This window comes from Marmota flaviventris, chromosome 18, assembly GCF_047511675.1.
Source record: "Marmota flaviventris isolate mMarFla1 chromosome 18, mMarFla1.hap1, whole genome shotgun sequence".
Taxonomy (NCBI): domain Eukaryota; kingdom Metazoa; phylum Chordata; class Mammalia; order Rodentia; family Sciuridae; genus Marmota; species Marmota flaviventris.
In genome coordinates, this window is record NC_092515.1 from 37802264 (window position 1) to 37827062 (window position 24799).

At 55.5% G+C, this 24799-nt stretch overlaps 1 protein-coding gene across 1 annotated transcript in view; it reads right to left on the reverse strand.

The window, feature by feature from the left end:
- Cngb1 (cyclic nucleotide gated channel subunit beta 1) overlaps positions 1 to 24365 on the reverse strand; it is a 66096-nt gene extending 41731 nt beyond the window's left edge. The window contains exons 1-15 of the mRNA XM_071604196.1: positions 24300 to 24365; positions 21865 to 21995; positions 19289 to 19346; positions 18974 to 19013; positions 17965 to 18079; positions 17834 to 17876; positions 17012 to 17057; positions 15583 to 15658; positions 15261 to 15300; positions 14733 to 14877; positions 13766 to 13841; positions 12179 to 12265; positions 10783 to 10911; positions 10332 to 10488; positions 7103 to 7262 (exon numbers count right to left, since the gene is read on the reverse strand). Of these exons, the coding sequence (XP_071460297.1) occupies positions 7103 to 7262; positions 10332 to 10488; positions 10783 to 10911; positions 12179 to 12265; positions 13766 to 13841; positions 14733 to 14877; positions 15261 to 15300; positions 15583 to 15658; positions 17012 to 17057; positions 17834 to 17876; positions 17965 to 18079; positions 18974 to 19013; positions 19289 to 19346; positions 21865 to 21987 (1295 nt within the window). The 5' untranslated portion in view covers positions 21988 to 21995; positions 24300 to 24365. The remainder of the gene's footprint in view (positions 1 to 7102; positions 7263 to 10331; positions 10489 to 10782; positions 10912 to 12178; positions 12266 to 13765; positions 13842 to 14732; positions 14878 to 15260; positions 15301 to 15582; positions 15659 to 17011; positions 17058 to 17833; positions 17877 to 17964; positions 18080 to 18973; positions 19014 to 19288; positions 19347 to 21864; positions 21996 to 24299) is intronic.
- Positions 24366 to 24799: the final 434 nt, after the last annotated feature.

Sequence of the window (24799 nt, forward strand, 5' to 3'; positions counted from 1 at the left end):
TCTGCCCAACAGCCTTGGAGGTGGGAACTATGATTGCTCCATTTTTCTGGATTTAGGAACCAGGACTGTGAGAGGTCGCAGAACTGGCTTTGGATCACGCAGCCAGGAAGGGGGAGAGGCGAGAGGGGCAGGTTTGGGCCTTGACCTTGGGGCAGCCTCATGGTATCATCTGTCCAGGGGTCTGTCTGCATCGCTGGGCGCCTGCAGTGCAGGTAGCTGGAGGAACGGGAGGCGCGTGGGCCGGGGCTCCACGTCTGTCTGTCTGTCTGTCTGGGTGAGATGGCCTGGCTGCTGCTCCGCCCCCTGGACTCTCAACCCACCATTCTTGAAGCTCTCAGGAGTGGGGGTGGGTGTAAAATACAAGCAAAGCACAGGTGCCGGCCCCACCCTACGAACTCAGCAGTGGGGACAAGCCCTGAGACCCAGGTCTGGGATCATCATTTGCAGGCTCCGTCCGGCCCCACTGTCCCTCACTTACATTATGTGGTGTCTGAGCTGAACCCTGGCTGGGTGGGACCCACAGCTACACTCCCCTGAGAGGCAGTGGCAGGGGCGGAGGGTGGAGGCTAGGGCTTCGGTAGCCAGGCCTGGAGCCCTGATCCTCCCTGCCACTCCCCTAGGACCTTTGAAAGACGTCATCTGGCCATGACAATGTGGCCCAAGACTCGCGGGATGGGCTTTGCTGAAGGGGGACCGTGGGGCAACAACTTGGAAGGAGGTGGAGGGACAGGAGGAGAGACCCCCCCAGCCTGAAAGGACCCCGACATTCCACACAGTCACCTCCACCACCACCTACCTGCTGAGCTGGCGGCCACCGCCTCCTCCTGCAGCCCCTGCAAAGATACAGTGAGGGCAGTGCTGGGACCACCCCGCTCCCGGCCTCTGTCTGAACAGCCCGCTCAGGACATCTTCAGGGGTCCTCACGGCCCCCCATTCTACTCTTGCCCTGCCCAGGCAGGCAGGCCCTGCTGGCCCGTCTCCTGGGGCATCCAGACAGGTGGCTAGAACCTGAGGAGTCCACAGTACACAGGAAGCCCCAGGCCCTGACTCGGGGACTTGCCACGTGTGCCGAGAGGAGCCCCCCCCCCCACGCATCCTGTTCGTCTGGGCACAAATCAACCAAAGCAGACCCCACCAGAAGCCCCACCCCGGACGGCACCTTGCAGAGGGTACGAGCACTTTCGGATCCTCCTACAATCCCAGGAGACGTTTTACGCAGGTGGCCACAGAGGCCGCATAGCAAGGTGAACCAGGTGGGAATTTGAGCCCAGCTCCATCCGACCCCACCCATGGCCAAGGTCCTTCCTGACACCTGAGTGGGGCCCTCCACTCTCTCCCCTGCACCCTGCCCAGGCCTCAGGGTTCTCCGTACCTGGAATGAGGCCTTTGGGGGCTGCTTCCCGCTTCCTCTGCTCGGATCCACAATGGACTGCACCAGCCAAGAGCTATCCAGCCGGACACTGGGGCTGGGGGCGGGGAGGATGGGGTTAGGAGCGCTCACCAGTTCCCAAGCCCTGCTGGGGCCGAAGCTCTGGGCCAGGGGTTTGGGACAGAATGGTCAAGACCAGGCCTGTCCTCATCAGGTTCCCAGGGCAGTGTCCTGCTGACCATCACTCTGAGACACAGGACAAGCCACACCTCTGCTGTGGGAGGGCTTCCCGGAGCAGGTGGCCTGCAAGCTGGGCTCAAGAATGAGGACTTAAAAACCAGGAACAGGAAGCCAGGACGGCATGTGGCAAGAAAAGCACAGAGGATGGAGAGAGGAGATGTCCCACACTGTCACTGTCACAGCTCTCAGTGGTCACTGACCCAGGTAGCAGGCACACATGAGTGACGGGGTCAGAGAGCAGCGTGGGGCAGGGAGAACTGTGGCAAGTGGGAGACCCATATCTATCTGCAGACGGCGACCCCACGCTATTGGGAATGGATCTTGCCATTTTCAAGAGAAGCCTGAGCTATATATTTTGAAGGTGGAGTTTCCTGATATATAGATGCCAATAATTAATTCAGATTAATTTGAATATTGATATGTAGATATTTTAAAAAGAGCCTTTCTCCAGGCAAAACCAGGCCCTTAGAAGTCTAAGTATGACCTCTGGGTTACAGGCTGACTTAGAACCAGGGGCTAATGTGATTTTTGTAGTTAGAAATAGTTGCGCTTCTGAATAGCCCTGTCCCAGCCCTTGGTCCCTGTCACCAAGAGGCTTATTTAAGTTGCTCTGGGGTGTCTGCCACCCAGAAAACCTGGGTTCACCTTCCTCTACCCAGGGGGCCTCATCTCAGCCCTCTCAAGGGGGCTGAGGAGGTGGGGAAAGGAGTGTGGCTGAGTGGGTTTGAATCCAGCCACCTGGGAGCAGGAATCAGCCCAAGGTCACAGTGCCACAACAGCCCCTGTGGGCCACGGGCCAGGCCCTGTGCCAGGTGCTCCGAACACAGTGTCTCCCAACTCTTCATGCCAACGATCCCGGGAGACCAGGGCTGTGGCTAAGACTATTCCAGTTCAGAGCATTGAGGCTCAGAGAGGTTCGATGGCTGGTCCAGGGTCACACAGCCTGTAAGGTGGGGGGGAGCCTGGAAAAGACACAGGTGTCTCTGCCCCCAAAGCCAGGTGCTTGCCACTCAGTCCTGCTGCCCACCTCTGAGCAGCAATATGGCCCCATGTGATATGAAGGAGTAGACCCAGGATTTGAATGGCACAAACACCCAACTCACTTTATTTTCCTTCTCTGTGTAGACATTTCCATTGCAAGGATCTCAACTATCAGGGTAAGGCTCCCCACCTTGCCCGGCATAAACTGATTTTTTGCTAGAGATTCAAGTCATAAGAGCAGGCCATGTCATGGCTTCGACAGGTCCTGAGCACATCAGCTTTCAGCCCCTTATCCCCAAAAACTCTATTAAAAACTGTGGTTTTATGACTGTGATCGTATGAGATTAGTATGTTAATATTTTATCTTGCACCATCTTTCTGCTATCTCAAGGCCCTTGTGTGGGGGTGGAATCTGATTTTAAAAGAAATTAAAACGTTCTCAGGGCTGCTGTATTGCTCAGAGGGAGAACGGACACCCAGGAAGCACTGGGTTGGAGCCTCAGCCCTGCAGAAAACAGGAAAAACAAGAAACGTTCTCACGGATCCCTGAGAGTACTGTGGGCACCACGTCTACTACACAAACCATGGCCTTGCACGGCTGGTGAGCTACCGACCCAAACAGATACAGGACCCTTCTCTGAAAGGCCCTGGATATGGGCCACCCCTGTCCCAGCCAGAGGCATCCTGAGGTCCTATTCTTTCCACTATCAGGCCAGAAAATCTCTGTCTGGCCTTGGGCGAGTCACCTGGAAGCCCTGGGGCTGCCTCTGTCTGCTCATCTGTCCAATGGGCAGGACTCGCCTGGCCTGTGCAGCCTGACTTACTTGAAAGAGGTCAGAAGGGCCCGTGAGGACCTCGTGGAAAAGAGACTGTCAGAGCGGTTCTTGGGATTTTTCTGGATCTTTCACCTCTAAACACAGAAAGCGGTTTTCCTTGGCCCAAAGTACAAGGCTCTGTGTTCACTCTGGAGCCAACTGGGGACAGAACACCAGCTCTGGGCTTCCTGGTGGGCCAGCCCTGGGCATGGAGGGCACCATCTCTGAGCCTCATTCCCCCACCTGTGAATTGGGATTAGTGATAGAATCTGCCATTCTGACTGTCTCAGCTCGGTCTAGCGTGGAAAAATATTACCAGTCGAATGACAGCTATTTCTATTACTATTCTTGTCATTGCTATCATTCATCCCAAGGAGGTGGTGGTCGGCAGGGCCATGACGTCACCCACATGGACTGGGAAATGTTTTGAACAGACAGCCTCCGTGACCACGAACCAATGTGCCCAATGGTGTCTGTGCCCATATCACCAAGGGCTGTTGGGGGTGGTCCATGTACCCAAGTCACACCGTCCCTATTCAATAGTGTGCCCGGTACCTGCCAAGGTTCCCACTTTCCCAGCCCAGAAGCAACATCCTAATAACTTCCAGAGAGTTCTCAGGCCTCAGGGACCTCCGAGCAAAGGAACCGAGATTGGCCAAGGTGGGCTTCTCAGAAGGCCTCTCAGGTCCCAGCTAGCGGCAGCCAGCTCACAAGGGCTTGCCACTCTGCTCCTCCCTCAACCACCCCAGCAGGCTGTGTCCCCAACACAGGGTCCTCATGTCACCTGCAGCATGCTCTTCCCCTGAAATCCCAGCCACCAAGGAAGGAGGGAGGGGGGCCCTCGGGCACAAGCAGCCACCTACTTGGGTCTCTCGGTCTTTGCCGGCACGGGTGCCCATGGCGCGGTTCCACTGGAGGCTGTGCCCTTCACCCCGAGCCCGGGGTTGGAGCATGCGTGGAGCCTGGAGAGCCCTGGCCCAGCCAGGAGTCCAGCGTCCAAGCCAGAGCGGCTCGAATGGCAGCTGAGCCACCAGTCCTCCTGCCTCTGATCAGACCGAGGGGATGTGCAGGGAACTCTACAGACACGTCCCCAGGGAAGCCATGTGGGGACCAAAAGGCCACAGTTGCTAGGAAAAGCTGAGCTGTTGCCTGCAGAGATGGGGTTGCTAGGTAACCATCTGCGTTACCAGGGCCCTGGCGTCATCAGTAACCTGTGCCTCTGCAGAGTGGCCAAGAGCATCCTTCCCCAGACAGCAACAGCCCCGCTCTGCTGGCTCTGGCTCTGGTCTGGGATCACTTGCTCTGTCACCACAACATCTGGTCCCTCCCTGGGTCTGGGGCTCAAAAGTTCCCTGAGTTTAAAACTCTGGGTGGGCATTTGGGCACATGTGCGTGCGAGTGGGCTGCGCGTGCATTCCTGTACATGTAGGTGCGTGGACTGCCCGGCCTGGGCGTCTGTGTGTACCGTGTTCTGAGAACATGTGTACCGCTAGAGCATGGGCACGTGGAAAGCAGTTTATCACTGGCCTTTAAGGGTCATTTTGGCTCAAGAGCAATGGCCTTAAAGGGACTTTGGGACCTGTCTGTTAGGCGCACAGGTATAGCTGGGGAGCCGTCCGGAGCTATGCACTCTTCCTAGAGGCAGGTTGAAGGCAGGGAACACAGCAGTCTGTAGCCACCAAGTTCGATGGCACCATGGTCTTCACCTTGTGGGGGTGGGGTAACGGTGGCAGAGACCCAGAACACAGAATTAGAGAAGCAGGCTCAGTGTTTGTGAAGTTCACAAGTCAGAGACGCCTGCGGATGAGTAGACCGCCTTGAAGAGGTAATGAGCCCCCTGTCATTGGAGGTAAGCAAGTAGAGTTTGGGTGGCTTCTGGCCAAAGTTGGAAGGATGGTGTGCGAACTGAGCCAAGGTGGACCAGGAGCTGAGGACCCCCCAGCATCCAGCTCCGAAATCCTGTGCTGGCCTCTTGGTTTAACGGTTTCCTGACTGGGACTAAAAGTGACCCTCTGTGGCAACAAGAGCCCCAGTAACCACCAGCAGGGCACTCTTCCAGTGAGGCCCCATCACGCCCATCTCGCAGCTGGCCCTGTGCACCCTCTGCAGGGACCTGCTGGCAGTCCCCACCGCACAGCCATGGAGCTGGGAGGCCACCTCCCCAGGTCACTTTGCTAATGATGCACAGTGACACTTCTGATGGCAAAGCCCGGCCAAGGTCAGAGGGACAGCTCAGGAAGGAGGGCGTCACCCTCTCCCCTCACGGGTGGGTGCTTCTCAGCTCTTGGTCATCTCCCTGCCCTCTAATCTGGTCCTGGGACCCCTCCTGTCTCCCCGCTCACTCCCGGGGCATCTCCTCCATGACCGACTTCCCCTGTAGCTCACCTTCCTGCTCCTCCCCTGCTCCAGTGTCCACTCCCCCAGCCATCGCCCCTCTGTCCGTCCCCACTGCTGTCGAGCCCCGCCCCTCCCAGCGCTCCTTTCTCACTCCATCCGTAAACGTTTACTTGGACTGAGTCCTTTGGTTGAAATCTGTGTAGATGCAGATGAGGATTCGACCTCGAGTGGACAACAGAGGAGACTCTCGGGCAGCCTTAGAAGGTGTCGAGACAACATGGGACCGTTGGGGGCGGGGGACAGTCCATGCATGCATTCATCCCTTCAATTGGTCCATTTATTTAGTGCCTGCTGTGTACCAGGCACTGTTAGGTGGCCCAGGAGCTCCCTCTGGAAACCCTCCTGTGGCGGTGCCCATGAGGGTCAAAGAGGCGCACACCTACAAAGGTGTTGGCTGCACTTGGATCCCTCAAAGGCCCATGCTAAAGGCTTGGTCCCCAGAGTGGCCCAATTGGAAGGTGGAACCTTTAAAAGATAGGACCTAGTGAGAAGTCTTTAGATCTCTGGGGACATGCCTTTGAAGGGGACAGTGGGACCGCCAGCCCCTTCCTCTTTCTCCCTCTTTCTTCTCTGCCATGAAGCGAAGGCTTTTGGTCCACTACACACTCCTGCCACGATGAGGGGACCAACCAACCGTAGACAGAAACCTCCGAAATCTCGAGCCCCCACATAAACCTTCTCTCTCTACCTAAGTGGATTATCTCAGGCATGTTGTTAGAGCAACAGAAAGCGGACAACACACAACATAAACGTCCATCAGTGGTGGGCAGGTTAAATGGATCATATATACCCAAGGATGGAACCCTACAGAGCTGTAAAAACGATAAGGATGATTTCCACCTACTGACTGAGGAAGGCCCTCAAGGTGTTACTGGATGAATGCAGCAAGATGCTGACAGGTTACATGGGCTAGATTTCCTTTCAGCCCCACCCCCCACAAAAAAGAATAGAGGGGGTGATGAGAGCATGGATATGCCCAGACTGTGTCTGGAATGGGCATCAGAACATGGTTTATGCCTGCAATCCCAGTGACTTGGGGACTGAGGCAAGAGGATTGCAATTTCAAGGTCAGCCTCAGCAACTTAGCAAGACCTTGTCTCAAATAAAAAATGAAAAGGTGTGGGGTTGTGGCTCAGAGGTAGAGCACCCCTGGGTTCAACTTCCAGTACCCAAAAATAAAGAACCGGGTGTGACCTATGGGGTGCGGGCCGGGCTGGGCTGGGCTCTGTGCCCTCTTGGACCTGGGGATTCCGCACGCATGCCTACACTGGCTCTTTCCGGGGACTTCTCGGGCTCCCACCTGGGCATCTCCACCACGGCCTTGTTCTCTTTCCCATGAGCTGGGAGCCCCTCCATCTCCTGGGGGCTGGAGCTGCAGTCCTGCTGGGCATCCTCCCAGTGAGAGTCAACGTCTTCTAGGATGAGGTCGGGCTCCTGTCGCTGCGTGGCGAGGATGCCAACTGCAGGGGACACAGGAGAAGCCACCTGTGAGACTCCTGCAGGGGACCCGGGAGTGTCAGGGAGCCCAGGCAGGAGCCTGGCCATCTCCAGTAGCACCTCAGCTCCTGAACGAGTCCAGGGAAATGCGCTGTGGCCGGTGGGACTGGTTTCACCACTTCCGTGCTCAAGCGACAGGTTGAAGCCTGACCGTTGGCCAGGCACCCTTCATCCTCCCCCCTTTTTTCTCTTGAGACAGAGCTTTGACAATGGCTGATCAGCTTGGTTTCTTTGCAGAAAGAATACTTCCAACCGAGCGTTGTGTGTGATGCCCAAAAGACGTAGGTGTGGGGTCCGTCTGCAGGGCAGCCCAGACGGTCCCCAGGGATGCAGAGTGAGCCTGCCCACCACTGGCCCTCTGGATGTCCAGCACTTGATCCCTCCTCTTCCTCCTGGGTCTAGAAACTCCCTCCCCACGGGAATTCAACTTTGCTGAGGGGCAGAGAATTGCAGGAATCTGTCATTTTAAACATTTCTTCATGCATTCAGATTCCCGAATGCGGTGAGGTTGGCAGAAGTGGGTACAGGGGAGGCTCGTCAGGAACCCCACCCCAGGTAGGTGTCTAGGAGAAAGGGGGGAGACTCCCTGGATATCAGGTGTTCTGAAAAAGTTCCAGGGGTCTTGGTGGCCCTCAAGCAGAGCGTGAATTAGTAATGGTGACTTTAAATGAAAGCTGGCTCCAAGTCTTATCCTGTGATTTTGGAAGTTATTGCTCATGGTTCAGCAAACAACAACAATAACAGTAATAGTAACAGCAGCGGCATTCCTGAGTACTCCCGGGGGTCAGGCCTATGTTCAAAGAGGACCTGGGTTCATTCCATTAGTGCTCACACAACCTCTTGAGGTGGAAGAATGATTCCTATTTTATTTCCTCTCTTTTGTATTTGATTCCCCATCTTACAGATGAGCAAACTGAAACAAAAATTATCACTTTCTTTTATGGGGTGCTTTGCAGGGCTGGGACTCCCAGCTTCCGGGTACAGGTATTATCCCCATCAAACAGAGAAAGCACCTGTGTGTCCCCAGGGAAGCCCCCGCACGCACCCTGCACGCACCCTGCACAACCCGTTTCTGCAGTAGCTCCTAGACTTTGTGCTCCAGGAGTCCCCTGGGGGACAGGTTCCTGCCTGAGCACTGTACCCCCTGCCTAAGAGCTTGTTAGCTGTCACAGCGCCCCAAAGAGAACAGAACTCTCCCCATTTTATAGCCCAAACAGCCAGCTCAGAGAGGCTGGCCTACTTGTCCAAGGTCACACAGGAAGTTAGAGGCAGAGTCAGGTCCCCTGATGCCTGCATCCCGAGCACGCCATCCCAGGTGGGAAATATGCACCCGGAGAGCCTCAGCGGGGCCCTGGCCACCTGTCTTGGAAGCACCCGTCTCCACCTGGCTGGTGCTGTAGGAGGGAGCGTTCCCTGGCGTTCCCTCTTTCCTTTAAGGCCTGCCCCAGACTGTCCCTAGTTTACAGCCAACGATGTGACAACTCTAAGAAGGTGGTGCCCACGGCCACCGGCCAGGAAGGGAAGGGATAGGAGCGTGTGCCCCTCCCTGCAGGCTCTCCCCACCTCCCAGGGCCCCACCCAGGAGCCCGGGCTGCCCTCTCTGCGGTAAAGCTTTGCCCCTGGATTCCCTCTGGGCACCCCTGGATTCCCTCTGGGCACCCCACCTCATTGCCGGTGACCTCTCCACCCTCAGGACCTGCACATGGGGCTCTGGCCCAGGCCAGGAAGGCCAGCAGCCCCACCCAAGAAAGTGCTCCTGCGTCCAGGGTCCAGGAGGCCAGGTGCATGGGATCCGGGGCAAGCCCCCACCGGGACCCCAGGTCACTGGCAGAGCCAGGGCCATGGTCCCCGCTCCCTCGGCCTCTCCCTAGTCCAGCCCACCTCTCCACTCTGGCCCCAAAGCACTGACCTTTCACTCACAGGAAATTCCTAAAAGTAGGCTTGCAGCCGTCCCTCATCACCAGAATCATGGGTGGGGGTGTGTCCTGAAAAGGCAGATTCTGAGGCCACTATTCTAGTCATGGGGTCTGAGGGTGGGACACTTTTCAGAGTTGCCCCCAGTTGCTCCGAAGCCACTAGTTGCTTGCTCAGCCCCAGAGTAATCTCTGGGAAGTCACTCCTCTGCTCAACCACACTCAATGGCTCCCCACTGCCTACAATCAAGCTCACCTAAAATGAGGCTCAACTATCCTGCTTAACCATGAAGGACTGTGGGCTACAGACGGCGGGATGTCACCCCCCACCCCGGGGGACCCACGCAGCCTCCCCCTCGTACCTCTAGCTTTTCCTCCCTTTATTCCCTCTCCTGGGGTGGCCCTCTCCTCACTGTTAGTGTGAGCCATTGGGGGTCTCAAAAGGAGGATACAAGAAGGGACAGCTGCCACCTACCCAGAGTCTCCCAGGGTGGCAGGGAAGCCAGACATTCTACATAAAGTCACCTGAATAGTAAACGCTGGCAACTGATTCTAATTTTTCAAATCACTGTTGGCCCAAACAAAGACATCTATGGGTCACCTGGGACCCCAGGACCCCTAGCTGATTCCTCCTGCACCCCAAGACCCGCAGGCCACAGCCCTCTCGGCCCACCCACTTTTAAAATCTAACCACTGTGCTGCAGCCTGACCCTAGGCAATAACATCAGCCACCACAGGGTTGAGGTGTTCGTCAGGCATGTTTAATGTTGATTTCAATGTCACTGTCCCCCGGCCGGTCCAGAGAGACAAAGTGGCCAGGCCTTAGGAAACCACTTCTGAGAAAAGTATGTCCCAGGGGGTTCAGACAGAGCCAGTGCCACACGGGGCTGTGCAAGGGTCTTCTCAGAGGTACTTTCCATCGCCTCCCACTGAGGAAGTCCCCCTGCTGTCTAGCCTGAATCTCTCAGGCTGCCCCTGGCCGACCTTCCCCTTGTGTTGGCCTGGGTCCCGCTCCCTTGCCAGGTGTCCTGAGAGGAGGCGGCTGGGGAGCTGGTGGGGCCGCCTCTGGCTCTCCTTGCCCTGCCTGGGGGCGTGGGGGAGGGCCAGCGGCTCACTGACCCGGTGGGGAGGGGTCGATGGCCACCTCCCGCCCTCCACCCCCTGAACGTCTTCTCTTCGGGGTGTCCTTCTTCCCTTCCATCCATCCATCCGTCTGTCCATCTGTGCTCTCCCAGATCCCCTTCTCCCTTGTCTCAGAGGCCTCCAGCCGCCACCCCTGAAACAAAGGAGGAGTCAGTAGGGCAGGCAGCTGGGGGCAGACAGAGGGCACAGACGGATGGACGGACAGACGGTCGGACGGATGGAAGGGAAAGCTGGGGACAGAGCAGGGAGGAGAGGAAGCTCCTTCCCCATGTAGAGGGCTCCTAGTGTCCCCCCAAAATGATAAGTTCAAGTTCTAATCCTATTACCTGTGAATGTGACCTTATTGGGAAACAGGGTCTCCGCAGACCTGATTAAGGATCTCAAGAGGCGATCATCCTGGATTTAGGGAGGCCCCTAAATCCAGTACCTGACACCCTTGCAAAGGAAAGCGGAAGGACGTCTGACACGCAGAGACACAGAGCGAGTCCACGTGGACACTCACGCAGGGTTGGGGGGTCAGCTGGAAGCCAAGGAGCCCAGGTGTGGCCTGCAGCCCCTGAGGCCAGGAAGAGGAGGGGACAATGTCTCTCTCAGAGCCTCAGAAGAAACCCACCCTGCAATGCCTTGATTCTGGACTTCTGGCTTTTGAACTGCTGCCTTAAGCCCCCTGGATTGTAATTACCTGTTGTTTGTTATGGCGGCCCCAGGAGGAGGACCTGCCCAGGCTCCAGGCCCCTGCATGTGTCTGTCCCCATTGTTAGGCCTGGTGCTTCCTGCCCATTCCGGGAACTGCAGGAGGCCCTGCCTACAGTGGGCTGAGAATCCTGAATCCTTCCAGAGGAGCCAGAGGAAGACAAGAGGGGACCAGGCTCCAGCGCCCCAGGGGACAGTGTGGGTCCCTTTAACTTTGCCTGACTGAGCAGCTGCTGTCAAGCCAGAGTCCGGTTACTACTCCCACCATATCTGCTCTGTGACCCTGGGCAGCTGTCTTGAGTTCTCCAAGCTCTTGTCCCCCACCTGCCCCGACAGCCACAGAGGTCCCTTCACTTCATGCTCAGGGAGACCGTGAGCTCCATGAGAGACTGGGCCCGTCCTGCTGCTGGGCTCTGCTGCTCCTTGGGTTGCTGTCACGGCCACCATGAACCCTAACGCCTCTCCTGGCTCGTCCACCAGACCCAAGCCCTGCAGTCAGCCATTTGTCTGTGTCCCAAGCCACAGTGGTCACCCCCAGCTTCAGAGAGCTCACCCTGGGGTTGGACACAGCATTACAGCACAGCGGAAGTGTCCCTGGGAGAGCCTGACCTAGGGTCAGAGAGCCCACGTCCAGGACAGAAAGGGGCTGTCCACCATCACTTACTTAGTGAATGAGTGAATGGCTGCGTGGCCAGAGGCCAGGAAGCAAAACAAGAGCAGATTCTGCCCCAGCACACCCAGAGGGACCGCAATCTCTGTTGCCCAGTCCTGGCTTGGGGCTGGGATTAAAAGGCACCCACATCTTCTCACCCCAGCTGCAGGTGAGGGACAGCCTTCCTGCCCAAGGGTGGTCCAGCCGATGGGATCTGGTTCCCTCAGGGACACCCGCCGCTCTCCCTCTCCCCACCTGAGGAGAGCCGTGTGCCAGCAGGAAGAGGGCCCATCTGGTTTGACTTTGGGACTGTTTTCTCTGGACAGAAGCCAGGAGCCAGGCCCTGGGGGCCTCCAGCCACTGCCAGGCTCCGGCTACCTGGACCCGCTGAACGGAGATGGCGCCTGCAGAGCAGGGGTCTCTCTGGGCTCCAGGTCAGGAGGCCCCAGTTAAACCCCCCACTCAGACCCTAGGATACCAAGCCACCCTCCTGGGAGGTGCACGAGAACCCAGAAATGCAGCACTTACTGGTCTGCGCGTCACGCGTCTGCGGGGAGCCAGGCTCCTGTGGGGAGAAAAGGGGGGTCAGGGCTAAGGGTGACATACAGTTAAAACCAAGTTGGGTGGTGCCTGCAGGAGCCGGCAGGGCTTTTCCTGGGACTTGCTCCACTCTTCCCTGCCTGGGCTCTCCTGCCTCAGAGCCACCCTGCTCCAGCCCTCTCCCACCAGGGCCACTTCCTGGGCCCCCCTCACCACCTTTGCTAGGGTGGGCTCACCTGGAACCCCCCACCCGCTGGCCTCTGTGTCAGATCCTCCTCCCACCCTCCCAGGAGGGTCCCCTCCAAGCTCCCTGCTCCTCCAAGGCCTCTCACCAGGGGAACCAACTTCCCCAGCCTCCTCCCCAGGGCCCTGTGACCCTGTGAGGACATCTTCATCCGCTAATTGCCACCCAGCCCGTGTGTCTTGGAAAACAGGGTTGTCGCACTTCCTCTGCAGACCTGAGGTGTGGGTAGCCTGTTTCCTGCCCACTTCCCTCCGCACAGGAAGCAGCCTTGGAGAGGGCAGGATGTGTGCCTGGAAGCCACAAGCGCCTGGATATGGAATTGGAACTCCAGCCACGTGTGACCTTGGCTCGCCTCTGTAGGCCTCAGGTGGCCCATAGAGGACCCTGCTGTGCCCACAGACCATGAGGGAATTGGGAGAGGGGTTTGAGGTTCAGTCTTGGCTCAGTGAGGCAGGTGGGGAGGGTGTCCCCAGACAGCCACAACAAAGGTCTCCGCTTGGAGGAGCCAGGCTGGGTCCTTGAGTGACCCAGAGGCCCAGAAACCGGCCAGGCCTTCCTCTCTCCTGGGCCTACATGCCTTTGCTCACAGAATTCTTTCCTGCCTTCTCACACCCCTGGGGAGTGAGCCACTGTCCGCTCCTTGCTCTGGTGGGACAATGGGGCTCTGAGAGGGCCATGGCCGCACTCACACAGCCAGGACTGAGGTTAGGCTTCCACTCCCAGCTCCAAGAGCTTCTATGAAAATGTCCAATTGTCCCCCAAAAAAGAAAGACCAGGTCCCAGGATCTTGGGGAAGGAAAGACACAGTGACAGAGGCCTTGCTCCCCCCCACCCCCCACGTTGGTGTCCTAGGTTGTCAGTTTTGCACACGGGGCCTGCTGGTTTCCTGTGAACCCCCACTTCTTCTCAGGACATTCCAGGCCTCTTGTCACTGGGCCTTGGAGCATACCTGGAGGTCACCTCTACTGGGACGCTTTCCTTGCTGCTCCCAGGAGGTGCCACCTCTGAGTCCTACACCCTCTCTACTCCCCACATGTTCCCAAAGGACTGTGAGGCCCTGGCAGTGGGCTGGGCCAGCACGTCTCAGCTGGTGGCCACAGAGCCGCAAAGGGCCTGGGTAAAGTGAACATGGGCTTCAGACAGGCAGGCTGCAGGGCCTGGGTTCTCACGGTAGGTGTCCCCACCCTCCAGGGATCAGGCCAATCACCCCATCCTTCCCTGAGCTCCCAAGATCCCCATCCCCCCACTGGCCAGGACCCACTGCCCAGGCCCAGCACTGACCTGCTCCCGGCTGTTCCCAGGGAGCACCGGCTGCGGCAGGGCCTTCTCCAGCCTGTGTAGGAGCCACGCTAGCAACCTGCGGGCAGAGCGGGCTGTGTTCCAGCGGGAGAGCCCCCCACCCCGATCCCCGGGAGACTAGGCCACGGCCAACTCCCTCCACAGGTCAACAGCAGGCCTCAGAGCCCAGCCAGCTCTAAAGAACAATTCCTTCCTCCCCTCCCCATCCCTTGGGTGGGCTCTGCCTACTGCTTGGGTCCTAGTAGGCAGCCCGGGCTCCCCACCCCCACCCCACCCCCGGGCCTCTCACTCTGCCAGGGTGCTCGCATTTGGCAGCTCTAATCCGGATTTGTTGTTGTTTTGGTACCTGGGGGCTGAAGCCAGGACCATGCACATGCTAGAAAAGCCCTCCACCACCAGCTCCGTACATCCCAGGCCACCATCCAACCCGGTTTTGACTGTATGTCACCCTTAGCCCAGTTCCATTTTCACGATTTATTCTACAGATTTACTTGGGCAGGAGCCCCAGGAGGCCGGGAGAGGCTCTGACTGCAGCACAAGGGTGGAAACAAACTCAACGTCCACCGCGTGGTTAAATCAAAGCTGCCGCGTCCACCTGATGGAGCACTACACGGCTAGTGGAAGAACGAAATGCAGCTCTGTGCACAAACCCACCTCCAAGATGCATTTTTAAGTGAAAAAGCAACATGCAGATTCCTGCCTATAGATCACCCTTGCTAGGTGTGTAGTTTAAGGAACAGTGTCCTCACCTGGGGAAGGGTGTACCTGGGGAAGGCAAGAACCCGGGGTTGCCCTGGGAGGGACTTGGAGAGTCCGTTGAATTTTCTCCCTGGTGCATGTGTTAATTCCATAATTCAACGTGCTAGTTTTGTGAAGGTGGGGTGTTGGGCTGGGGCCAGGCACTGACCGTGTTCCCCGAGGTGGGGAGAAGACATTTAGGAGGGCTCACCCGGCAGAGTCCGCAGGTGGTGGCAGGGAGGAGGTCTGGAGGCTGGACTGGGGCTCTGGAGCTGGCTCCTCCTCGAGACTGGTCACACAGGAGCTCTCGGGGTCCTGTGGCGTGGGCTCCGTCTCCAGCGGGGGTTCTGGAGGCTCTGAGCAGAGGGAGAGCAGGGGCTGAAGAGCTCACAGCAAGGCTCCACCTGGTCCCTCCAGGCCTCAGGGGGTCAGATCCAAAGCACTAACGTGACCAGGCAGGGAGACCCTTGGGACCACTCCAAACAACTCTAGCATCGAAAAGAGCAGGGAGAGGGAGGGACTTTCCAAGGTCTCACAAAATGAATGAGACCTGCCCCAAGCCTTAGGCTCCCCAGCTTGGACTAGCTCCAGTGCCCTCCCACAACAATCCACTCCCAGAAAGGCCGGAATTGCTCACTGACCCAGATGAAGACCAAGGGTCTCCCCTGAGATTCCCCGGGGTTCCCCCAGCCCAGCCCATAACCACCCAAGCAGCCCCTCCCAGGCCCCCTCTCTGTACCTGGGCCCAGGACAGCATCTGCAGGCTCAGAAGTCAAGCCCTGGACGGCAGGTGGGGAGCAAAGACATTGGTAAAAGCTCTGCACATGCCCCATCCTAGCCAGCTGTCCCTGACCTGAGGCCAGGGCAGAGGGCTCTATCATGCCCCCAAGTCCCCCCATGGCACCCTGAGCAGTGACTCCTCCCCATTTAGGATGATCCCAGGTGAGGTTCACCCCTCTTGGACCCCTGGGGGAGAAACTGCTGGAATAGTCAGTCCCCACCCCTTGGGCTCCCAAATTCTCCCAGGTGGCCAGCTGAGGTCCCTCCTACCGTCCACTCACCTTAGCCGGTGTTGGGGGTTGAGGTAGCATTTTCTCCAGATTCTGCTCCAGCCACCTGAGCAGCCATGGGCTGGGCCTAAGGAGGGCCAATGGTCAGACACACAGGTGACCTAAGGGAAGGAGCCAGGCACACTCTCCTGACTGCCCACCAGCTCTTCCTGGCCCTGGGCAGTGGGACCTTGTACTGGGTGCTCTCAAAGGGCCCCATGGTGGTGGGGAAGCTGCCAACCTCAACTTTAGATCCAAGGCTGGACCCGGCTCTGCCCCTGACCCAGCTTTGGGCTCTTGGGCAGCAGGGGAGGAGTAGGAGATGCCTGGATGCAGCCTGGGGGTGGGGCTCCGTGGCTGGCATGGACAGGAGTGGCTTCACGGGAGTGTGACTGTGTAAACACGGGACCCCATACTTAGAAGTTTTATTATGTTTAATGCACTATTGCCATAAACTGAAAATTATTCATCATTTTAAAGGGGTCCTGCGTTTTTATTTTACGTCAATTATGCAGCAATTATCCAGGGGCAAATATTGGGTCCAAATCTATCTGGACTCCAGAAGCCCCCACCTCCTGAGGGAAGCTCCAGGCCCTAAAGAAAGCTCACAATCTGGGCACTTTTCCAATATCTGTTCAGCATAGATAGTGACCAGTGGCCCTACCTAGCTCATGAACCCCTAGACTAGCTCCCTGACTGGGAACCTACTATCAGGTCCCCTGTGAGAGCTCTGTCTTGTTTCTTCTCACTTCAATAAGTCCTACTCTTCCACAAAGAAGAAGAGGAAGAAGGAGGAGGAGGAGGAAGAGGAGGACAGAGAAGAAGAGGGAGGAGAGGAAAAGGGGAAACAACATGAAGAAAAGCCTGGTACGTCCTCTACGTCCACTCATTCATCTGGTTATGTGTCCCCTGGGTGCCGAGTCCGCAGTCAATGCCAGGTACCATGCTGGGCACCAGGGCTCTGCAGTGACCAGGACAAAAGCCCCTGCCCTCCATGGGCCTGCAGTCTAGGGAAGGAATGAGTGAAGGGTGACTGGAGTTGAGTGTATGACTCTGAAATTACAGGAAAAATCAAAAACTGGAAGTTTCAGGCTCACATTGGGGAACCCACAGAGTCCTGAAAGCATCTCAGTTAGTTGGCAATATCCAACAATTACAGATGGTACATAAAAATCTATATTTCTAGCTTTTTGGTAAAACGCCAGAGACCTTTGCCACAATGGGCCTGCAGTTAGAAGGGGTTGGACCTGATCAGGACCCCTCCTGGGCGCCTTGGGCTCACCTGTCCTGCAGCCATCCGGGATGAGGCAGCCGCCCCGCCCACACCCATCAGCTCTGAGAAGTCCAACGCTGTTGCCAACATGAGGCTGAACAACCGAGGACCCCAGTGTCTCCCAGGGCTGTTCAAGCCCTGCTTCCAGTGACCGCGACAGGGACTTACCTGATATCCTGGGCCCCTGGGAACTCACTGGATCCACCTGCAGACCCTGCGGGGTCAGAAAACAGAGACAGGCAGGGAGGGAGGCACCGGGAGGCGGCTCTGTGAGGGCCACGCGGCAGCTGGCTGGAGGACGCAGGTCTGGGGTGCAGCAGGGCGAGCAGACAGTGACCGCCCACCTCGAAAAGCTAGAAAAGGGGTCCAGGACCCTTTCACTGCCACAAGGAAGGAATGACAAGTGCCAGAGGGGACAGAGAGGCTTCACCCGATTACACGACGTGCACATGCATTGGAACAGCACAGGACACCTCATTCGTATGCACAGACCTTGAATTTGTATGTATAGTTTAAAAATAAATCCAATTTTAAAGATTTAAATGCATCCACAAATTTTAAATAAAACATAAAATCAGGCCAGATGTGGTGGCGCACATCTGTAATCCCAGCCACTAGGGAAGCGAGGCGCTAAGCAACTCAGTGAGACCCTGTCTCTAAATAAAATGCAAAATGGGGCTGGGGATGGGGCTCAGGGGTGGAGTGCCCCTGGGTTCAATCCCTGGTACCCAAAATCAAAACAAATCATAAAATCAATGGGAAGAGAGGGAGGAAGAAAGAGAAGGAAGGAGAGAGAAAGATGGGCAATGGCGAGGGACGTGCCCAGAGCCCTGGGTCAGCCTCAAGCAGGCACCAAGGGACCTCTTGCATTCAGGCCAGAGCCCAGGCCCAGTCAATGAGAAGCCCTGGCCCAGGTGGCCTCTCCCCAGAGGCCAAGGCCATCCCAACAGCCTCTCAACCCTGAAGAGCCGTCCCGCCTCTTGATCTTACCTGTGTTCCCTGTGCCATGGTGCCCAAGGATCTGTGCTCCGGCCTGCCGGGGACAGACAGGGAAACATGGCAGGGGACCCAGGCCAGGCTGCCCCCAGCGGGCCCTCCTCCACCGCCAGCCCCAGCACTACCTGAGCTGGGGCCTCCGTGCCGGCGGCCGTGTGGGCTGCCCTGCCGTTGCAGACGGGCTGTGGTACCACCTTCTCCATGCCTTTCCTGAGCCAAGTCAGCACCCAACCGCTGGGACTGTGGGGGACAGAGACACCAGCCACCCTCAACACCCACCCCAGGGTCCAGTGACAGTTCATAGTATCCCAAGGGACTTGGCTTGAATCAAACCCAGTCTGCACCGTGAGACTTCAGGCATATCACCTTCCTCCTGAGCCTCTTGTTTCTCTCTAAAAAGTGGGCCCATGCTGGGCCTGGTGGCGCACACCTGTAATCCCAGCAGCTCGGGAGGCTGAGGCAGGAGGATCGTGAGTTCAAAGCCAGGCTCAGCAAAAGTGAGGCACTAAGCCACTCAGTGAGACCCTGTCTCTAAATAAAATACAAAATAGGGCTGGGGATGTGGCACAGTGGTCAAATGCCCCTGAGTTCAGTCCCTGGTAACCCCCCCCCAAAAAAAAAGGAAAAGAAAATGGGCCCACTATGCCCAGTGCCTTTGGAGCCCACTCTCAGGCTGCTCAGAACGGTAGGGCCAGCCTCTTCCCCCCACATCCCTGAAGGCCCGAGTCAGCCACAGTCACTTCCTCCTCATCAGCTGGCTCTTCCAGGGGCTGGAGGGTTCAAACAGGACCACGTAAGCCCTGAGACCTGCCTGGTTCAAACAGGAGCTGCCTCTGGATCACCCACAAGGGACAAGTCTAGATTTCTGGCTTCACTGGGAGAATAAGACTTTGGCTCTAGGGTAAAATTACCCCACCCCTGAGATACATCTGGCCCCCTCAAAGAGGGTACCCATTACTACAGCTCTCCCCCTCCATCTCTCTTGGTCACAATGACCATCTGGCCCAGGAGACCCTCCACCTAATGGCTCAGAATGACTACAGACCAAATGCCTGTCCCCCCTGCCCACCCCCCGTGGCTCCCTGGAGGGAGTGGCGGTCCCAGCCCCAGGGAGAGGTGATGGGGGTGCAGTACCTGTTCACGTCAGGAAACTCCGCAGCCTGGGCCTGGAGGGCTGTGGGCAGAGGAGGGGCATCATTCTGGGTCTCTGGAAGAGTCCCCAGACTTTAAATCTGGGCCCCCAGAGAGGGCCATTTCTACTCTGTTGGGAAGATCAAGTCAAAGGCAGGGGACAAGGGAAAATCCTAAGGATCAAAAGGCCTAAAAATTCTCCAGGAACCCACCCTGAGCCTCTCTAGGCCTCAGTTTCTTCATCAGTGAAATGGGCTACCACAGCTCTGAGGGGAGATCTCAGCTTCCCTGCCCGCTGACCGAGCTTCCAGCACTCACCCTGAAGACCTGAGTCAGCCGCAGTCACTTCCTCCTCATCAGCTGGTTCTTCCAGGGGCTGGAGGGTTCAAACAGGACCACGTAAGCCCTGAGACCTGCCTGGTTCAAACAGGAGCTTCCTCTGGATCACCCACAAGGGACCCCCCACCCCCAAAGGACTGAACAACTCTATTCTACGATCATCTCTATAAGTTCTTGTGGCCTCAGATGCTCCCTTCCTCCTGGCCTCGGCGGGGGGCTCCCCCAGGGCGAGGGCCTCACACCCCCTTGATGGTGGCCTCCCGGCCTTCCAGCCTCGTCCTATCATCCCCCCCAGAAGCTGCCCCACTTCAGTGGCCTGAGAAGAGGGAGATGCAGTGAAGTCATGAAGGCTGGGGACAGGCTGAGGGGAAAGGAGAGTCAGAAGACGACCCCTCATCCCAGCCAGGGCCCTCCCTCCTCTGACCTCAATTTTCCATTCCTCTCTAGCAGCTGGGTGGAGTCCAGCCTCTGCCATCTGCCTCTCACCTACCTCTGCAGCCACACCTCCTGCTACTGCATCACCTGTATATACACATAGACAAGCACACACGTACATACACACACAAATATGCACACACACTTACATGGATTTTGTATATGTACAGATACACAGATATGAATGTGTGCACCCACTCATAATCTAGTAACACATAAACATACACGTACAAGGTCAGTGAATACACACATGAACACATGTACGAACAGAATCTATACACATATACATTTGTGCATAAGTACACTGCATACTCCAATATACACACACGTGCACATGCAACCACATGCATATACACACATGCACTCAGGCACACAGATACAAATTGATTGTTTCTCAATCAATCTAGTGTGTAAACATACAGACATGGGAGTGTGCACACAAATAACATTTGCATATATAAAGACAAAGGAGCACGTCCTTTGAGCATGTGTATACACATGCTCAGTAGCATAAATAAGCATATGCATATGCTCATATTTGCATAGAAGTACAAACATGCATAAATACATGTATACTTGCACATATACCAATTTTACCATGTAACATACATGAACATACATGTTCACACAGAGGATGTGTATATACATAGAGAAAGGCAAATATGTGAATGCATGTGTATTTAAACACCCAAAGGTGCATACGTGAATAAACACTTGAATACATTCCCATACTCAGAAACATGCTTATACACAGTAGCATGTCACACACCCATGGAACCATATATACACTAATACATGTGCACATACATGAGCACCTGTGTGTACACATACATATAGATGCACACAGACAATGGCATGCATGCCCAAGTTGCAAACATGTGTGCACACAGATATCACACCAAGGACACACTACACACATGCATACACACGTATACACATACATACATACAAATCCTATAGCTGTTTCCTAAACATGCCCTTCACTACTGCAGTAAGGGCCTTTCTCCACCAGGAACAACCCATCTCTCCATCTCCAATAGTTAAGATTCTGCCCCAGCCTCTGTCTAGGAACCATCCCCCACCAGCTTCCAATCTCCAAAGGTGACTCTCTCCTGCACTCCTGTAATTTCCAGTCTGACACATTTATTTGGCCCTGCCAGAGGGGCAGAGCTGAGGCCAATGCGGAGGCTGGCCACATCGCCTCACCAACCATCTCCTGGCAGAATCAGCTGGCTAGGCACTCGTCTGCTGACCCCCAAAGCAATGCCTTATCCATCTGTATGTCTTCAGCACTGAGCACAGGCCCAGCATCCATTAGAAGCTAAATCAATTCCATTTAATTGAGCTGCTAAATTACTTGTCACCCGGTTCCTGAATGGATGGGATGCAGAGCTGGCAAGCTTTTCCTTCCAAGATACACTTGAAGGAAAATTCTAGAGAAATTCCCCTCAAACTGTGGGACATGAACCAGTGCCAGTGTGCAAAATGTTCTTGGTTCATGATGATTAAACAGTTGCACCAGGATGTGTATTAACTCCCTGCTTCTCAATCAAGAAGGCCTCACTACAAAACAGACACCAACTGAACTCAGCAGTGTACTTAGCTACACAGTAGATCTACATTCTGGATCAAGTTCCTAATGTCATCCTGGACTAATAACAAATAGTTCATTGGCTGGCTACTTGGAGTGGCTCTGCTCTAGACGCTAGGATGTTGGTAAAATATGGTCCGTGGGTCATATCAAACCAATGCTTGATTTTAAATAAAGTTTTATTGGAACACAGCCATGCTCATTTGTTGAAGCATTTTCCATAGCTGCTTTCACACTGTAATACCAGAGATGAGTGACAGAGATGGCATAACCCACAAAGCCTATACTAGTCACTGTCTGGCCTTCTACAGAAACAGCCTCAGGCAAGCACTGTACAGTCTTCGGGCCTGAGTGTCCGCCATGTTTCCTTCTGATCTCACCTTTTTCTGTTGTAGAAGGTCCTTGGGGAGCAGGTGGGCCATGCCAGGAAGTCCCTGAGCACAAGGAAGCCTGCCCTCCTCCACCCTCTGCTTCTCCCCAGGGAGGCCCTCTCCTCAGCGGCTGTTTGAGACTCTGGCTCTGGTTTTACCTCCGGTTCCAGCTCTAGCTCCGACTCCAGTTCTGCCTCTTCCTCCTCCTCCTCCTCCTCCATCTCAGTCTTCTGAGGAGTTCCGGGGGGCTGAGGCAGCACCTTCTGGACCCAGCCCAGCATCCTGCTACCTGTAAATGACAGTCCTTAGGCCAACCCAGAGTGTGCACAGTTGCTGCCAGCATCTATGGGCCACTTTTATGGGATACCCATTTGTTTTCCTGCTCATCATTAAAAAAAAAAAATCTGCAATTGTTTCTCAAGATATTTACTTTATAGAATGACTCAAGGCCATACACAATTGTGTAGGAAGAGGCCGGTTGCAATAGTGTTACGGCAAAAGATGAAAAATACCCAAATATCCATCAGAAGATTGGTTATTGGAAAGTACCTAAGTGTTCATCTGTAAGAAGTGCACATATGAGTAAATTATGGGACATTCAATACTGGAATATAGGGACCCATTAAAAAGGAAGAGGCAAATCAGTTAGAAATCACCAGAGAAGACTCACAGGGAGCTGAGCCATGAGAAGATCAGTTAGACTCTCTGAGCCTTAGTTTGGCTTGCTTGTAAAATGGGTGCACTGATGTCTTGGGAGCCTGAGGCAGAAGGATCACGAGTTCAAAGCCAGCCTCAGCAATTTAGCAAGGCCCTAAGCAACTTAGCAAGGCCCCGTCTCAAAATTAACAATTTTTAAAAAGGGGTGGGTGGGGGAGGGCTGGGGATGTGGCTCAGTGGCTAAGCATCCTTGGGTTCAATCCTTGATACAAAAAAAAAAAAAAAAGGCACATAGGACTAGGGCTATAACCCAGTTGGTAGAGCGCTTGCCTCGCATGCACAAGGCCCTGGGTTCAATCCCCAGCATCACACACACACAAAAAGGCACCTAGATAGTTACCTACCTCATGGGCAGATTGTGAGGATAAAAGAATTAATAAGTACAACATACTCAAAACAGTGAGATCCGGCACAGGCCCAGGGCTTCATAAATGTTGCCCGTGGCTACTCTATGATATCTAGTGAAGATGCCAATCATGGAATATAATGTACTGCATAACTGCATAATCTCATAATAAATAAAAGTATACTTTGTAATTAACATAAGAATGGAAAATCTGATCTGTTCAAGATAACATTAACCAATATTCATGATTTTTTAATTTTTAAGATAAAACACCCATTGGACCTTCTTTTTGGTTTAAGGTGATTGGTATTCACACAATTCAGCCTCCAGTCCACTGTCTTCTGTGAATGAGAAGTACATGGAACCGTGAGACCAGACCCCTGCAGGATAGCCTGGCCCGGTCACCACCATACAGGTCAACGCACCAACTCCTAGCCCTGGACAGCCCCTTCCAAGGCCATGTTGGATGCCAGCCTGCCCAAGGCCATGCCCTTCTCTGCCAAGGACCCCAGCCCCATGTTGGAAAGGGTAGACTCAGGCCCCAGGATCCCTGCCCCAGCGCTCAGCTCCCCAGTGCCCTTGGCCACACCACCCTGACCTCTGTCCCTGCTCTGGTCTTAGCAGCCCACCTTCTCCCATGAGAAGCTGTGGTGGGGACGGAGCTCTGGGTAAGGAGTCAGATCAGCCTCCAAACAGGTGAACTTGGGCCAGACATGACCCTTCTTGTCTTCCGGGTCCCTGTTGGGTGGGGCACATGGATACAGAGATTTCCCAGATCGGGACAGCTCAATGTCACACGTTTGGGGTCAGGCAGCCGCATGACACTCCACACAGCGAGATCAGTATTTTCATATGAAGCACAAACGGGTCAAAGGTTGTGACCGAGATTGACCAAGCTGAGTTTGCATACAAGTCTGCCCAATTTCAGCTGCCTGTCATCTGCCCGACATCTGCCCCAGGGGCACTGAAGATGCCAAGAGTTGGCCTCTTCCACAGGCCTGACCTGTAGGTCCTTTCCTGGTGAGCAACAACTGACCGTGACTTGGTATGAATCTTCTAGAAATGCCTGGGGAAGCTGTCTCCAAGCCCTAGGGAAGTTTTCTTCTTCCCCTAGTCACTGCCAGTTCCTCCTGGATGGGAAGGAATGTGGGCAGCCCCACCCCCACCCATCTTGCTGCCACATCTTGCTGACTCCACTTTATGAGGGAGACTCAGGCCAGACAGGGACCTGGGAGTGGCAGCCCGGGGAACCATGGTATTGGATCACCAGCATTTTCAGTATCTTCTTGGAAGCTGTTGAAAATCCAGACTCCTAGGTCCCTCCAAACCCTCTGGGGAGGGTCCAGAAATCTGCTTTTCCCAAGCTGCCCCAAAGATCCTGACTCATGCTAAAGTCTCAGCCCTGCAGAGGGAGGAAGAGGTGGAGAGAGGGAAACCTTGTCTTTTTGGTCCTGATTAAATGCCTTGTTGGAAGCTGAGCATGTAGACACCCTTGGGGTCCCACCGAGCCACCACCTCATCCTGAATTACCTGCTCAGATGCCAACTGCCAGCCAGGAATCACCTTCTCGCTGCCACTCGTGGACTGGCCTCTGAGGCCCTGGGGGATTAACTGGCGGGGGCTGGGCCGTGTGCAAAGGATTAGCAGGTGCCAAAGGGAGGGGAGGGGTGGAAAAGAGATGATTGATGCCCAGGGAGCCACAGCAATCCCCGAGTGTCCAGCAGGGACCTGGGTCTAAATTTGGGGCCCTATGTGTTGCCAGGGAACCTGCCCAGGTACCAGGGCCTGGCTCCCCTCATACCTTGGCCAAGCCACAGTCTGACTGGCTGCTAGGAGAATAACAGTTTGGAGTCCTGTGTGGTTCTGGGAGACTCCTCGGGGTGACAGGAACTTGTCAACTCAGTCAGCAGGAGCAGGAGGTGTACCCCTGCTTCCCAGCCCCGATACCAGGGTTCACAGTGTTGGGTTTTTTTTTTTGTTGTTGTTTGTTTGTTTTTTCCTGCTGTCTTCAATAGCTTGAGATCTTCCAG